This window comes from Vulpes vulpes, chromosome 10 (genome assembly GCF_048418805.1).
Source record: "Vulpes vulpes isolate BD-2025 chromosome 10, VulVul3, whole genome shotgun sequence".
Lineage (NCBI taxonomy): Eukaryota > Metazoa > Chordata > Mammalia > Carnivora > Canidae > Vulpes > Vulpes vulpes.
In genome coordinates this window covers 39466378-39481841 of record NC_132789.1, presented here as the reverse complement: position 1 = coordinate 39481841, position 15464 = coordinate 39466378, and the positions used below count along the sequence as shown (strand labels likewise).

General features: G+C 53.0%; 1 protein-coding gene across 2 annotated transcripts in view; it reads right to left on the bottom strand.

Moving 5' to 3' along the window:
• The window catches only part of HIVEP3 (HIVEP zinc finger 3), a 57329-nt gene extending 46844 nt beyond the window's left edge, over positions 1 to 10485 (bottom strand). For both annotated transcript variants that reach the window (XM_025983721.2, XM_072723698.1), the window contains exons 1-2: positions 4941 to 10485; positions 333 to 478 (exon numbers count right to left, since the gene is read on the bottom strand). In XM_025983721.2, coding sequence (XP_025839506.2) covers positions 333 to 478; positions 4941 to 10013 — 5219 coding nt within the window. In that variant the 5' untranslated portion in view covers positions 10014 to 10485. The remainder of the gene's footprint in view (positions 1 to 332; positions 479 to 4940) is intronic.
• Between the last annotated feature and the right edge of the window lie 4979 nt (positions 10486 to 15464).

The following is a 15464-nucleotide window of genomic DNA, read 5'->3' as shown; positions in this document are numbered from 1 at the left end:
GGAAACGTGCACCAAGGTAGGTGGCAGTCCGGACAGGACCGAGGGGACGCACTATCCGCCCCAATGCAGCGACTAGAAACCCATGGCCAACGTCTGAGGCAAGGAAAGGCTGAAGAAACACCCAGACTGCTGCAGGCCTCAGCTTCCCATCCCCCGCCAGGGAGCCCGGTGCTCCGAACACAGATGGCCTGCGAGTCCCATGAAGGTGGCATCTGCCGGAAAGCACCTGCGGGCCCTGCCCGGGGAGGCGCTGTCCGCCTCGGCGCAGACGGGACCGGCTCTCACTCCGCAGGAAGCAGAAGCAAACATTGCAAACCAAACATGATTCTTACCCTCCTTCGAAGATTTTGATCCTCGCTGGCTCCCCTCTTTTGGAGGCAGGAGCGTCCTCCTCCGGCTTGCCTCGCTTCTCTTCTTCCTTCTGCACTCTAGCTAGATCTTTCTGGCCTTCCGAGGAAACCAGCGAAGGGAGGTGAACCTGGCCCACCGCAGGAACGACAAAATCACTGCTGTTAAACGGGAGCAATGGGACGGCGCCCTTGATGGCACTGCACGCTTACTCTCTGCTGTGCCTGGCTCACGTACTCTTCCCTCTACCCTTTGAAGAGGGGCTAGAAGCTGCGGTTTGTGGAAGAAAGGAAACGGACCCCCGGACAGGTGAAGACCCTCCCGCAAGGCCACCTGGTTAGCTGGTGTCGAAACGGGGGCTCCCACCAGGACTTTCTCCTGGGAGGACCAGGCCTTCCCACAAAAGCTTTGTTTGCTTTCCCTTTCACACTAGCCTAGAACCTTCCAGGGACAGGTCCTCATCTTGGGTGTCCTTGGTCACACCAGCACCCAAAGCAGAGCCTGCCTCAGAGAAGCTAGCGTGAGTGATGTTGCGCACATAAATGAAGACTCCACCCCGGAGATTAACTGCTCCAATTCTGTCTTATAGATCAGGAAATCAAGGTCATTCTGCAAGTGAAGGGCATTGCCAGGAGCAGAGTGCGGGTCTGAGGGCCCTGACCAAGGCTGTGCATCTCACTGATGGCCACGCACCTGGACGGGGGTGTGCAGGCTCTGGCCGGTAGTCTAAGGGAACCCATGCTCTACAGAGCTATGGGCCTCAGTGGTGAGAGCTGGCTCAGGAGAGCTGGCTCATGCTGCCATCTAGACCCTCTGATGGTAGCAGCAGGTGGGCCCACCTTTGAATAGGGAGCTGTGATGCAGGGCTGGGGGCTGGGGCCAACAGTGCCCAGAGTGAGATTCTCATCCTACTTCACACCACTGCCAATTAAGGTCACATTTACAGCCAGTGGGAGAAAGCAACCATGTCTCCTGGTGCAGAGATAATCTAAACCACCAGTTCCTGTGCCAGCCGTCATGCCTGTCCCTATGCGGGTGGGTTGGGCTGAGCAGAAAGGTAGCTGGTTGGGAATCAGGGGATCTGATTCTTAGCACCACATAGGCCACCACTGCGTGCTGAGCCACCCTTGGGTGGATTGTTTCTCTCTCTGGGATTAGTTCATCTCTGAGGGGATTTAGATCATCTTGAAGATCCATTCCAGGGCCAACATCTATGACTCAGTGCCCTCCCACCCCACTCACACAGTTTCTTCAGAATTGGAGATGAGGAGTGCAAACCAAGTGAGGCCATGGATTGCTGCCTTGGCAGGAGGCAATGGACTTTGTGCAATGCCCATGGATTTCCAGAGCATGCTGTTTTTACTATCTCATCTGGGCCATCTGTGGAATGACCAAGGGGCCTTCCATAGGCTGATGGATGACTTCTCTCTCACCACCAGCTGTGATGTCTGGGTGAAGCTAGATGAGGCTGGTTTGGACAGCAAACACACTACTCTATCAGGAAACGCTGTTGGAACTGAGTAGGGGGCGAGGTGGGGGACCAGGAATCCATGTTGGCTTTTATTTTTTATTTTTTTAAATTTTTAAATTTATTTATGATAGTCACACACACACACACAGAGAGAGAGAGAGAGAGAGAGAGAGAGAGAGAGGCAGAGACATAGGCAGAGGGAGAAGCAGGCTCCATGCACCAGGAGCCCGACGTGGGATTTGATCCCAGGTCTCCAGGATCGCGCCCTGGGCCAAAGGCAGGCGCCAAACTGCTGCACCACCCAGGGATCCCCCATGTTGGCTTTTAAAGACAATAATATGATTGTCTTTGAATTGTAAAAATGATTATTGAGTGCCAGCGTGCCAAGCACTATTCTAAACACACTTTGTATATTTTAACTCAGTTATCTTCACAGCCCTGTGAACTATTTTTAATATCTCTAGTTTATAGATGAGGAAACCAAGGCACAGATGGAAGAGGTAACTGGCCCAAGGTCACACTGCTAGTAAGTGAGGTAGTGGGATTCAAATCGGGGTAATTTGGCACTGGAGTCCTGGTTTTCAATCTGTTTGCAGTATGTGGTTGTCAAAAATGATCCCCAAGGAGAAAAAAAAAGCAGTAGAAATTGAGGAATGGAATGTGGCTTCAAAGTGATGTTTGTAATAAGCTTCGGTTTCTTCAGGCCTTATATATTTTTTAAAGATTTTATTTATTTATTCATAGACACACACACACACACACACACACACAGAGAGAGAGAGAGAGAGAGAGAGGCAGAGACACAGGCAGAGGGAGAAGCAGGCTCCATGCAACCAGCCTGATGTGGGACTCGATCCCAGGTCTCCAGGATCACACCCCGGGCTGCAGGCGGCGCTAAACCGCTGCGCCACCGGGCTGCCCTCTTCAGGCCTTATATATGGGAAAAAACTACCTGTGACCCAACTCAATCCTGATAGAGTGGCCTAGAAGTACATGAAGACAGTTTGGAAGATTTTTAAAATGCTAAGATAGCCTAAAGGGCCTTTTCAGAGCTACTAACAAACAATGGAAGCTACCAGATGACAAACTCAGTAAAGAACTTTTTAAAGGCACTGCCCAAAGATGGGTTGTGTTGTACCAAGAGGTAGTGAGCTCCCCATCACTGGAGATATGCAAGCAGAGGCCAGAGATAGAGGCATGTATGTGGGAAGGCATAAAGCCATGGGCCATGCAGTTACGTTAAGGCACTGGATTGATGCACGTCTGGTAGGAAACAGGCCAGTGAATCGAATAAATTATTCCAAGGAAAAGTTTGTAGGGTTCAGCTCATTTTATGAAAGCAGTATTTTATTTTATTTTGAAAGCAGTATTTTAAACAAAAGATTCCCCAACTCGATTAAGCTAAATTAACTCTTCCCTTTTTTTTTTAAATGGCCTTTTAGTGTATAGTCATTAAAACAGAGAGGCAGTCCAGATCATTTGAAAGGGCTTCAAGGCGAAGTCTAGGTTTGAATCCGGGCTCTGCCATTTATTAACTGCGCACCTGTGTACAGGCTACCTAACACCTCTGTGAATTGGCCTTCTCCTCCATAAAATGGTGATATAGTACCCTTTCAAGGTGGTTGTGAGGATGAAAGTAAAGTTCCACACTACTTGGCCCACAGCAGGGGCACAAGAAGTCATAAGTGTGAATATAATTACAACAGCATCTTGGGCATAGTTTTTGCCAGTAGGACACAACGGAGAGCACATTGGTCATGATGTTTACAGCAAAAGTGGACATCTCGTCTAGGGATGCCTGTAGACTGACAAGGATATTCAGAGAACATATCTGGGAAACGATCCTGTGAAGAGTCAGCTGAGCTAAGGACAAATTCTGAGCACAAAAGGCACTCGGTGATAAAAGGGAGGAAACGAATATAGGAGGTGCCTCTGAACACAGCTTTGTTCATGTATCTGGGATATGAATTTAGTTTAGTGGATTTATGCCTGATTTGATTAAAGTGTCTGGTCTGAAAACACATTGTTGAACATTTTAAAATCTGCAGTCACTTTTACGGTTTTCTTTCCTCAAATAATTGCAAGAAGAAAAATCAATTATCTGGAGTCAGACAGGTCTAAGTTCAAATTCTGGGTATGCCCGTTACTTGCTGTGTGACCTTGACATCTCTCACCCTCTGACCCTTGGGTCTCTCCTCTATAAATAGGAGATGGTACTGCTGCCTTGCAGGTAGGGACAAGCACTTAATTGATTTGGCACAGTACTTGGCACACTGAGGCTACTCAAGCAACAAGTTCAACTCTTACTCCACAAACACCAAGTCGGCATAACATTGCGTGGCCTAGATGCCCAGGCCAGCCTTCTCAGGGTACGGGGGTGTCATGTATCTGAAGCAAAGCTGGAATGATCAAATTTCAAATTTCCTGAACTTGCAGGGGTCAGTTACTCTATGGCTCCTGGAGCAGCCTCGGGTCAGAGGCCCTGGAGGGTGCATGTGACAAGCCCTCAGTCAGGGCCAGGTGCTCCCACACAGCACAGATGGGTCAGGCTGTGAGTGCTCTTACCCCTACTGGTGATGAGGAACATGGCAGTCGAGCTCTGTGGGCTGTCCCACTCATAGGAGGGAAAGAGTGGGTATTTTGGGAGCTTCTTGTATCACATTCTAGAAACTCGGGTACGAGAAGATTTTGAGTGGTACCAGAGAATGGAAATAGCGGGTGTGGAGAATAAGAAAAGCAAGAAAAGGCTAACAGAACTTGTGGGTGGCATTAAATTTTGAAATTGCTGCAGGCTTTCCTATCAGCCTACTCAGTCTTTTGGAGAGTTATTTTTTCATGGCTTAGATGGCGTCTTTGATTTTATGATAGCAGCTAACGGGGACGCAGGATCACCTCAAAGCTCACTTTACTGAGATGTATCTAGTCTAGTGATGTGAGGAACACACCGACAAAGAAACCCAATAAATACATTTTTCCTTTTGAGGTGGCCAGTCACAGTGGACGGAGAGGAAATCTGCCCAGTCATCTGGCTCTAGTTACGTAAACGGACCCTGAGGGGGACGTGGCCTTAAAAGCTCAGCAGAGGCTTGCCAACTCAGCGGGAAGAACAAGGATGACTTACCTCTGTCATGCGGGGCTTGCGGGAGCTGGATGGCACAAGCCTTCCTGTCTCAGGATGCGGAGCTGTGGCCATGGTGTATGTTTCTTTGCTCACCTTCTGCTTAGACCTCAGGAGGGACAAAGCAGCTTTAGTGGAAACCCCCGGAAGGTTGGGGTTGTACAAACTTATGCACCAACCAGCGTAAACAGAGGACCTCCTATCTGCATGCTGGATGTGATTTGGCTTAATGTAGTTTAAATAGCACCAACTGACATTAGTGGTCGTGTGAAGGCTGGGGAACTGCAGTACCTTCTTTGAGTCCGTACCTTCTTGTGGCTTGGCTGGTCTTGGGGACGTTTCTGACAGAGGCAGCGAGCTGGAAGGTGCCAGTGGAGGGAGGTCAGGTTGTTCCTTGGAATCTTCTTTCTTCACACTCAGTGGGGGCAGCCCTCTCCGGTGAGGCTTACCAGATGGCTGGGCATATTCCTTCAAAGCCTCTGAGCCTGGGGCCGTCACATGAGGCAGTGAGGAGTGAGGAAGGGGAGTCATTTCCTTGGGGTCCGATGGATCTGAGGATAGGCTGGACACCGTTTCCAGCTCCCTCCTGCCCTGGCCCTGGCTGCCCAAGTGGGATTTCTCTGGCCTCTTGCCATCCTCCGTGCTGGTTAGCACCACGCTGCATGGCTTTACCAGCTCGAGTTTTTCATCTGCCTTGGAAGCCTCCTCTTCCTTCACCCTTTTTTGCTGCTGGGTCTCCATGGTGAGTTCAAGGCTGCCAGCTGGTGAAAGGACGCGTTTGCTCCCCCCCACTGTTGAAGAGCTCCCCTCCAGGCTCAAGACACTCTCCGATGACAGGGAAGTGCCTTTTCTTTCAGGAAATGTCACAGGCACTCTCAAGTATGGAGTCGGAAAACCTCTGCTCTGCTCTTCACTTACCCTGGCCGATCCAGGCCCAACCTCGTACACATCTGTCCCACACACAGTCGTCCCTTTGCATGGGGGCTCCTCGTACTTAGGAAGAGTCACAGTTGCTGAGCTGCCTTGGGACTGGGTGACCAGGATCTGGGAGAGGGTGGTGTACATGGCACTCCCATAGGATGGCATGTTGGTCTGAATGCGGACGGGCACAACCAGGGACACCATGGTGTCTGGACAGGCAGGCAGGGTCAGCGGAGGGGCTGAAGTGGGTGCCGAGCAGCTGGCTGGGGGAGCCACGGGGGGAAGCGAGACGTCACTGCTGTACTCTGTGCTGGGGGAGAGGCCGGTGGTTCCTGTCGCCAGCGGGGCCAGGCTGGTTTTGATCTGGGGCAGATGGCTTTCCACATCACCAGGGAGCGGAAGTGGGAACTGGGATTGCAGAGGCAGGAAAAATCCAGAAGAGAGCGCTGATGAGGCAGGGTACGGCACAGGGAGAAACGAAGGGGGCTGCCGGAAGGGGATGCTGGCTGGGTGAGGCATGAGCTGGGGGAGGTGGAGCTGGCCTGGGTGCAGAACGGTAGGCTGGAGAGGAAGTGGCGGGGCTTGAAATAGGGTAGGGGGAAGCGGGGGCATGGAGTACGGTGCAGAGAGGAGGCTGGACATAGCCTGGGTGGAGAAGAATTCTGAAGACTGTCCTGGCTCATGCTGTAAGAGGTGCTGGAAGGAGAAAAGAGAGACGGGCGGGGGCAGGTACGGCTTCTCGTGCAAGGGGAGCTGGGCGATGGGGTGATGGAACACCTGCAGGGCTTCTGTATAGGGCGGAGTGGACCCCAGCGGGGGTCTGTCCTGCACCTGGCTCTTGCCTCCCGGGTGTCCACTGTGCGAGGTGGCCGCTGAGGAAATCTGGGGCAACGAGCTCTTGGTGGAAGGCTTACTGCATGAGGGCTTTGGTTCCTCGCTCTCCTGTCTTCCCTTGGGGGTGCCCTCTGGCTCGGTCTCTGGAGGCCTGCTCAGAGAGGCCTGTCTCACCAAAAAGCACTTCCTTCTCTCTGGTGGGGCGGCCGGGGTGGCCAGGGCTGCTGGAGCTGCCGGGGCTGGCCCAGAAGGGCCTGTCAAGGACAAGCTGCCGTAGTCGAATGATTTGCTGCGTGTCTCGGTCATATGGGCAGAATGGGAAATGTTGGGGCTCTGCTCTGAGGCTGACCTCCGCATCTCTCGGGCATGTGGGTGGTGGCTGGGGACGGTCAGCATGTGGGTGCCCAAGGGTTTGGGACGTGGGTCAGACGAGAGCCCGGGGGCCTCGGCTTTTCCGTGGTCATCCCTCTCGAAGGAGGCGGAGTGGCTGGACCCGCTCAGAGAGACACTGCTCTCCTGGCTGGGGCTGCGAGACAGGGGTGCGGAGGACTCAAAGCTGGACTCCCCCGACGACTGGGCCATCTCCGCCAGGCGCAGCCTCTTCTTCTTGGGTGGCAGCTTCTCGGCCGGGAGCTGGGCAAGTGTCTGGCTGCGCTGGGGCCACTGGAATTCCTCTGTCTTCTCGGGTTCCTTAGGGGGCGGCTCGGGCTCCGTGTCTGGCCGGTCGGGCTCCTCGGTCACCAGGATCTCAGGGACCTGAATGTTGGGCTGGCGGACCAGCCTGGGCTGCAGGGAGTGGGCCGAGCGTCCGTGCGGGGCAGGCGGGGGAGAGGAGAATGGGGCCGGGGGCTTGTCTTCCCCTTCCAAGCCACTGGGCTGCTCCATAGAGTCGGACTTCTCGAAGGAGCTGGTGTGCTGGATGACAGAAATTTCTTTGGATATGGTTCTCCTCTCCTTCCCTGACTCTAGACCAGACCCTGGCTTGGGAGTCCTTGGCTGGAAGCCCGTGGGTCCCTCCAGGGAGGGCACTGACTTACTCGGTTCTGCTGGTGACTTGGTGGACTCCAGGGGAAGGTTCCGAGCAGCCTCGGACGGCCCGGAGCTGCCAAACTGACTTTTCATGGACTCAAAGGCAGGTGGCTCCTCCTCGTCCCCAAGGCTCTTCTCTTTCCTCCTCTTCCTCAGTGGAGTGAGCTCCAAGGTGGTCCCCAGTTTATAATGCATCATCTGGGGCCAGGGCTCGTGCTCAGCCTGACTCTTTTCGGCTTCTGGGGATGCGTGAGCACCTGCAGGGACGGGCTTCGTGATCTGAAGCTCCGAGCAGTAGTACTTCCTATGGGCCTCGTAGTTGTCCCTTTTCTTGTACCGAGCACCACATATGTTACATTCATAGATCACCCCTTTCGTTTTCAAACCCTTCTTGGTCTTTTTGGTGAGTTCGCTTTCCTTGGTTTCTGGCTCGTCTGAGGCTTTGGAGGCCACGTCTTTGCTACTGGGCCCCGGCTCCTCGGAACTGTACTCCCCTCCCAAAGGTAGTTCGATGGCCGGCTGGCGCTTGAGCATCCGGGGGTGGGAGGTAAACACGTGACTGCTGCGGCTCAGGGCTTCAGAGTCGGTGATGTGGTCGTCGAAGGAGTAGCTACCTCGGAAGGTGTGGTGGGGGGTACTGAGGGTGCAGGTGGCAGAAGGCATTGAGTGGCTTCTCAGCAGAGGCACAGGGGGGGTGGTGCTGGGCGGGTGCTGGAGGCTCAGCAGTGATTGTTCGGGCTTGCTTGTCTTGTCGCCGTGGGATGTCAGGGGCTCCCGGTAGAGGCTGGATTTGGGGGACTCCATGCTGCTGCGCCTGGACAGTGAGCTCCTCCTCGGCTTCACGCTGTCGATCTCGCTGGTGTCCACCACGGCCTCGTTGATGGTGATGAGCTTGGTGATGTGCTCGATGACCTGCGTCCGGGGCACAGACAAAGGCACCAGGCTGGGCTTGTCTTCGGAGGACAGGGGCAGGAGGGGCTGGGTGGAGGTGGCCGTCAGCATGGCTGTCCGCTGCCCGATCCGCCCGCACTTGCCAAAGATGATCTCGGCGTAGGACCTGGCGTTGGTGTTCGGGGGGCTGACCTGCTGCTCAGCGCTCTCAGAGCGGGAGAAATACCCAGATTCTGTGCTCCCTTTGCTGCCCGGGCTCAGAAACGCCTGCTCGTCCATCACCTTCTTCCTCTCACTCAGGCGGAGGGCCAGCTTCTGCTTTATGGTGTGGGTGTCTTCGGGTTTCTGGCTCAGGGGGTGTTCGGATGAGGGTTCCGTGAATGGAGCGGGGTCCTCGAGCGATGGGGTCGAGCTGGACTGGGACAGGGAGCAGCGATCGTGGCTGGAGCCCTGGCTCCCGGAGCTGTACAATCCGCTGGACAGGAGCGGGTGCTTGGGCCTGGGGGAGAGCTCTGCGGGGTGGGCGGATGCGGTGCCTGTTTCATCCTCTGAGTCTGTGCTTTCCCCCTCAGTGGGCTCCTCGAACTCCTCCCCGGGGATCCTCTCCATCTCTAGCCCTGGGGGGTACATCTCGCCACCCACTCCCGAGGCCAGGCCGGCCTTGATGCGGTGGGCATGGGACTTCCTGTGCTTGTACAGGTTACTCTTGGTCTTGAAGGAGAAGCCGCAGGGGCCGCAGGGGTAGGGCCGCTCGCCCGTGTGCGAGCGGATATGCTTCTGGAGCACACTGGGCTTGGCGCAGGGCCGGCTGCAGTACTGGCATATGTACTTGCCCGGCTTCTGCGGTTTCCTCTCCTTCTTGTGCGCCTCTTCTGGGGGCTTCAGGGACACCTGGGAGGGACGGGGCACGAAGACTTTGGGGATGCCAGGCAGGTCCTCGGGGGGGATGATGGAAGCATGGGAGGGGAGGAGCTGGCTTGGTGGATGGAGCCCAGGGGTCACGAAGGAGCTTGAGGGTCCAGGTCTCATGGGGTCGACCAGCTGCCACGTGGACCCCTCCAGGAGATGCTCCGGTTTGCCAGGCGACATGAATGCTGGTGTCAGAGGGTGCTGCGGAAGCTGCGAGATGGGAACGGAGGTGTCAATGGAGGACCTCTTGGAGGGCTTCTGCTGCTGGCCGGTTTTCTCCTGAGAGCCTTCCCTAAGAACCGACGGGGGGCCCGGGAAGGGCTGCGGGGCTAGTAGCTCTTGGAGGGGGCCCTCTTGGGTGGCGGCCGTGCTGCCGCCTGGGTACGGGGTGCTGGATGCAACGCTGGCCTGCACGGCCTCTCCTTTGGTCAGCCGCTTCCGGGGACTTCCCTCAGCCTTCTTGGTGCCCTTGACACTTTGTTCAGGATCCATGACCTCCACAGAGACTTCAGATGCTATTCAGGGAGGGTTGGGGCAGGCTGCATTTATGAATAATCCAAGTGTCCCAAGGAGGCGTCTGGCTTTGGCCACATTGGTCAAGAGTTACGGAAACCAAACCCAAGATGGGCTTTGGGAGGTGGTTTTTTTTTTTTTTTTTTTTTTTTTTTTTGCAAGTGTCACTGGCTGCGAGTGGACTCAGAGCAGGTCATCGGGGCCCAAACTATTCACATTGGTGAGGCATGGCCCTCTACTTTGAAGACAGAAAACGCACCGGCACTTTCTGCCTGAATGTCTGTTGTGGAAACGTCATGAAGGACGTCGATGTCGCCATCATACTGTTTCAGTTGGCAGTGGCAAGTGGCCACCCATGAGTCCCCTGTGTGCTATGCGAACGGTTGGAGGCTAGAGACATCTGTATGCACGGCCCAATCATCCCCGGTCCCGGCTCTCGAGAAGCCACGCTGGAGCCTCGGGCAGCTCTGTCGGGTCCCTTCTCCCCTTTGGTCCCGGGATGGAGAACAGCGGCCGCCGAGGGAAAATTCACGCTCTTCTACTTGATGAAAGCACACACGCAGACACACACACACACACATACACACACACACAAGAGAAGAAAGAGTTACTGCGATTTGTCCATGACCCGTGCAAATCAGACTCTGTGACACACAGTGATGTCCCTGAAAATTAACCAGGGAGACTCGACCCAAAGTCACAGCCCCCCACTCTCTGCACCTGATCATGGCCCTCACCTCCCTCACCTGCATTCACAGGGGTGTTGGGTGCCCAGAGTGCCACCTGCGGTTCTGAGGACTGTGGCTGTGTGGGGTGGTAGGAGTGGAAGGGGAGGGGAAGGCTCTGGGAACTGCAGGACACTTGGGGATGGGAGGCCTCAGCTCTGCCCTGAGGCAGGTTCAGCTCCCGAAGGCTCAGTTGCCCAATCTATACAATGGGGTAACATCAAGTCCTGCCTCAACTGTGCCTTGGGGCTTCAATGGAGTCCAGCAGGACAATGGCCATGGATGTCACTGGACAGATGTGGGCTTGTCCTACAGCTGGTGCAGGAGGAGGTGCGGAGGTGTTATTCAGGGATGAGCTTTCCAAGGGATAGATTATTTTCAGGTGACTCTTCTTCTTTCTCTGGCCCTGGGCTCTGAAGGTAGCCATGAGGGGCACCATTCATGGTTTTATCCTCCTTGCTAACCCAAGCCCATGTTTCATGGAAAAGCTAAAACCACCGCCCCAGCCTGTGCAAACTCACAGTCTAACACAGCCGTGGCTACTCTGCCAAACAAGAGCTGGGAGGATCATTCTGGAAGGTTCCTCCAGCTTTTCCTGGCAGCCAAGGAGGAGAGGGAGATGTGGTCCATCACAGAGCCCTTAGAGCCAGAGAGGAGGAAATATCTAAGTTCTTTGCAGGAAGCAAAGTCTTGCTTGCAGAGAACCTTTCCATGTGGCACTTCACACGGGGCAGTCAATGGTGCACGAGGTCATCCACGTCTTCAAATGACAGCCCTCTAGCAAATGCAGCGACTGACTTTTGTCGACAGAAGGTCAGAACTTGGCTATTCTTTGAGCAAGTCAAAGGCCTCCTTTAACGCAGGCAGAGAAGGCATCCTCACAAAGCAGGCCAAGGGTGGGGAAGACTGAGGAATCTCATTCCCCATATTCCTGTCCGTAGGGTGGACACCAGATCATATCATCCGAACTGGGGCACTTTTGAGAGCGAAAGAGGCAGTACTAATAATTATGGAAGAGCAAAAGAAATAAACCAGGGCTGTCCCAGGCAAGCTGGAACAAATGGTTTCCTTACAATGAATATTTACCTTGTGACCCAAACCAGGCACAAGTGCTGTCTCTGGGCATCTGGTGAAAACTTTTCATCTTTGCTCTGGGGACTGAAATCACACCCCAGCCTCCTAGGGGATTCTTAGAGATGGAGTGTCTCATCTAATCCCCTCATTTGACAGATGAGGAGGTTGAGGCTAGAAGGATGATGTGATTTTCCCTCAAACTTCCACTGTGATGGTGGCATGGTCAGACCACCCAGTACGTCCCGACCCTTGGCCAGGGCGCATCCCCTGCCTCAATGAAGAGATGTCCTCTAGGACTTCTGTGGCTCAATGGGTGCTGCAGTCTGCAGCTCCATGTTCTACCAAAGCACTGGCTTGGCCCCAAGGGGCATGGCCGTATCCCTGGAAAGCATCTGCAGGTGTCTAGAGGCGTGACAGCAAAGGAGGCCTTTCAACTTACATCCTAGACTTGCTGTGGCTTCTGGACAGGAGAAATGGGGGTCCCAGCTAAGGTTGAGGAGACCATGATGGTGGCATCACCCCCAGGCCTTGCTAAGCTAAGGTGGGACAAGGCAGGGGTCATTTGCAGTGCAGGGAGAGAACTGTTCTCTGGGCTGGTCCAGAACTCCTGGTGGGGGCCCTTGGGTGCCATGTATGAATAATAAGGGGTTTACTGTACTTACAGTTTCTATTGACCCTTTCATTCAAGGATCTCAAAGCACCCCCCCCAAATACTAGCTAGTGGTAAGCTCTGCTCCTTCCAATGGACGGATGGGACCCTGAGACATGACTGAATCTGAGTAGGGGTCAGTTGGCCAACCCTACATTGTTGGGTCCTGTGGTTGTCCCTTTACCCAGCCACAGGCTCTCGAGGGGCAGGTGGCGAAGCACCCAGTGGCTGAGGTTTGGAGCAGTTCACAGGCCAGGAAGGAGGGGTAAGGTGGATGAGGAAGACAGTCAGGTAACTGTTGTGTCATCAGGTGACTCACTGGGCCAGCACCACGTGCCTAGGGTCAGCATCTGGCCTTCCCCCCGTGGGCTGGGCCTGGTGCTCTTATAGGGAGGGCCCTCCTTCCTGAACCCTCTGAGGGAGGAGCAACCAGGATCCATCCACACCATGGAGTCAGTGAGGCCTGTGAGCCGGAAGGCCCACGCCCTCGTTCTGCACAGAAGGCACCTGAGCCATGGTGGGCAATGACTAGTCCAGGGCCATACTTGTCCTCAGATTCCTGGGAGAGTACTCTCTTCTGTCCTGCTCTACACCTCGTGACTGGGTCGAGGTTCTTAATACAAGAGGCAGCCAGAACTGTGGGTGCAGACATGGGGCAAAGCTACGAGAACAATGAAGGCCTCAGCCTCGGAATGGATTGCGGTGCACACTGGTATAAACGCTTTCTTACTTTTTAACTCCTTTAGAAGGACGATTTCTAATCACTGTGACCAAGTGACACCCAGAGAGTGGTTTTTTTCTACCTTCTGTGCTTCTGAGGGTACGGGTATGATTTTCATATAAACTTGAAGTCACAGAGGACAAAGCTGCTTCTCCAGAGACTTGGTAAGGGCACCTGTAAAAGTCGCCAGTGACATGAGGTCAGAGGTAGAGGGTCTCCCTGACAGGGCCCAGGAGCCGGACCAACGGGGGCCTGAGCCTCAGGCCAGAGGGAGGACGGACACCATCTGCTGATGGTGGGAGAATGACCCCGGGCTCCATGTTGTGTGCCACTCAGGCCACAGCCTTCAGAAGCTCTGGCTTAGAAACCGGCTTAGAACAACAAGGAGAAACTGAGCTTCAAGAGCCAGTTGGTTAACACATCAGACAACTCAGTTTCTACTTCTGGAAGCTTCATAGGTCTAGCTGTCAGGATAGCCCAACAGGGAAGGGGGCAGGGTGCTGGGGCCAGAGACCCACAGAGTGTTAGAGTACCCTCTGCACGCTCGTGTGAGTGTAACAACAGGATCAATTCCTAGAAGGAGAGATACTTGGCTAAAGGCAAGGCACCTTGAAGCTTCTGATGGGTCTTGACAAAGAGCTCTCCAAGAAGCACCAATCTGCAGACCCACTGGTTAACGTGTGAGGACTATTTTTCCACACTCCTTCCTACCTAGAATATAACCAATCTTTTTCGTATTTACTAAAATAAGAGGCAAAATGGCTGAATTAGTTTCCACCTGCCACTGTCACAAGCTGTCACAGACAGGGGCTTAAAACAACACAACTTACCATTGTACACTTCTAGAGGTCAGAAACCCGAAGTGGGTCCCACTAGGCTAAAAGCAAGGTAGGGCTAGGTTCCCAACCTTCTTTCAGGAGCCTCTAGGGAAGAATCTATTTTCTTGTCTTTTCCTACTTTTAATTAATTATTTTTTTATAAATTTATTTTTTATTGGTGTTTAATTTGCCAACATATAGAATAACACCCAGTGCTCATCCCGTCAAGTGCCCCCCTCAGTGCCCGCCACCCAGTCACCCCCACCCCCCGCACTCCTCCCCTTCCACCACCCCTAGTTCGTTTCCCAGAGTTAGGGGTCTTTATGTTGTCTCCCTTTCTGATATTTCCTACCCATTTCTTCTCCCTTCCCCTCTATTCCCTTTCACTATTATTTATATTTCCCAAATGAATGAGAACATACAATGTTTGTCCTTCTCCGATTGACTTATTTCACTCAGCATAATACCCTCCAGTTTTTCCTACTTTTTAGAGGCTGCCGGCTTCCTTGGCACATGGCCCCCTCCTTCTTCAAAACCAATGGCCAGCCACATCCTTCTCACATTGAATCATGAACACCAACTGCCCTGCCTCCCTTTTTCTCTTGTAAGGACTCTTGTAATGACATTGGGCCCACCTGGATAATCCAGGATCATCTCCTACCACCAGATTCTTAATTCAACCACATATGCAAAATTCATTTTCCCACAAGAGGCAATGTACTAACAGGTTCCAGGGATTAAGACATGTAGGGACCATTATTCTGCACAGTGATATCTTATTTTTTCTTAAATCTGTGTTTCTTGATCTCTAGGGAGGCTGATAACTCTGGAACAACTTATTAATCCATTATTTCATTCAGGGAATTATGTTTCATATCCTTTGTTTATGTTTCTAGTAAATTATATTTTCCTTATTGGTTTCTTGTTGGTTTTCTTTTGATTTTGGGCATATTAATCCTTTTTGTATGAACTGCAAATATTCCTATTTGTCAGTAATCTTTACCTTTTCTAACAGAAAAATTTTGTTTTTATGTGGTCACATGCATCATCAATCTTTCCCTTTTGGACTTTTAGATTTCATGTCCAAGATAATTTTCTAGAATGTCACCCAATTTCTTCTAGTTCCTTTATGAATTAATTTTTTCCCTTCCTCCCTCTGCTCCTCCACCCCTTTGTTCATCCATTCTTTACTTCCTCCATCCTTCCCTCTCTTGCTTCTTTCCTTTCCATTGGATCTTGGCTCCATTTGGCATTTATTTTTGTGTAAGGAATGAAGTAGGGATAAAGCTTAATTTTTTTCCAATGCACTTATCCAGTTTTCCTAACATCATTATTGAGACCACCTCCACTCTCCTGAAATGCCCTGGGACATTTTCTGAAAGCAAAGGCTCTAAGTCCCATTCCAGATCCACCAAAAAAGAATCACTGAGGCAAGGGCCACAG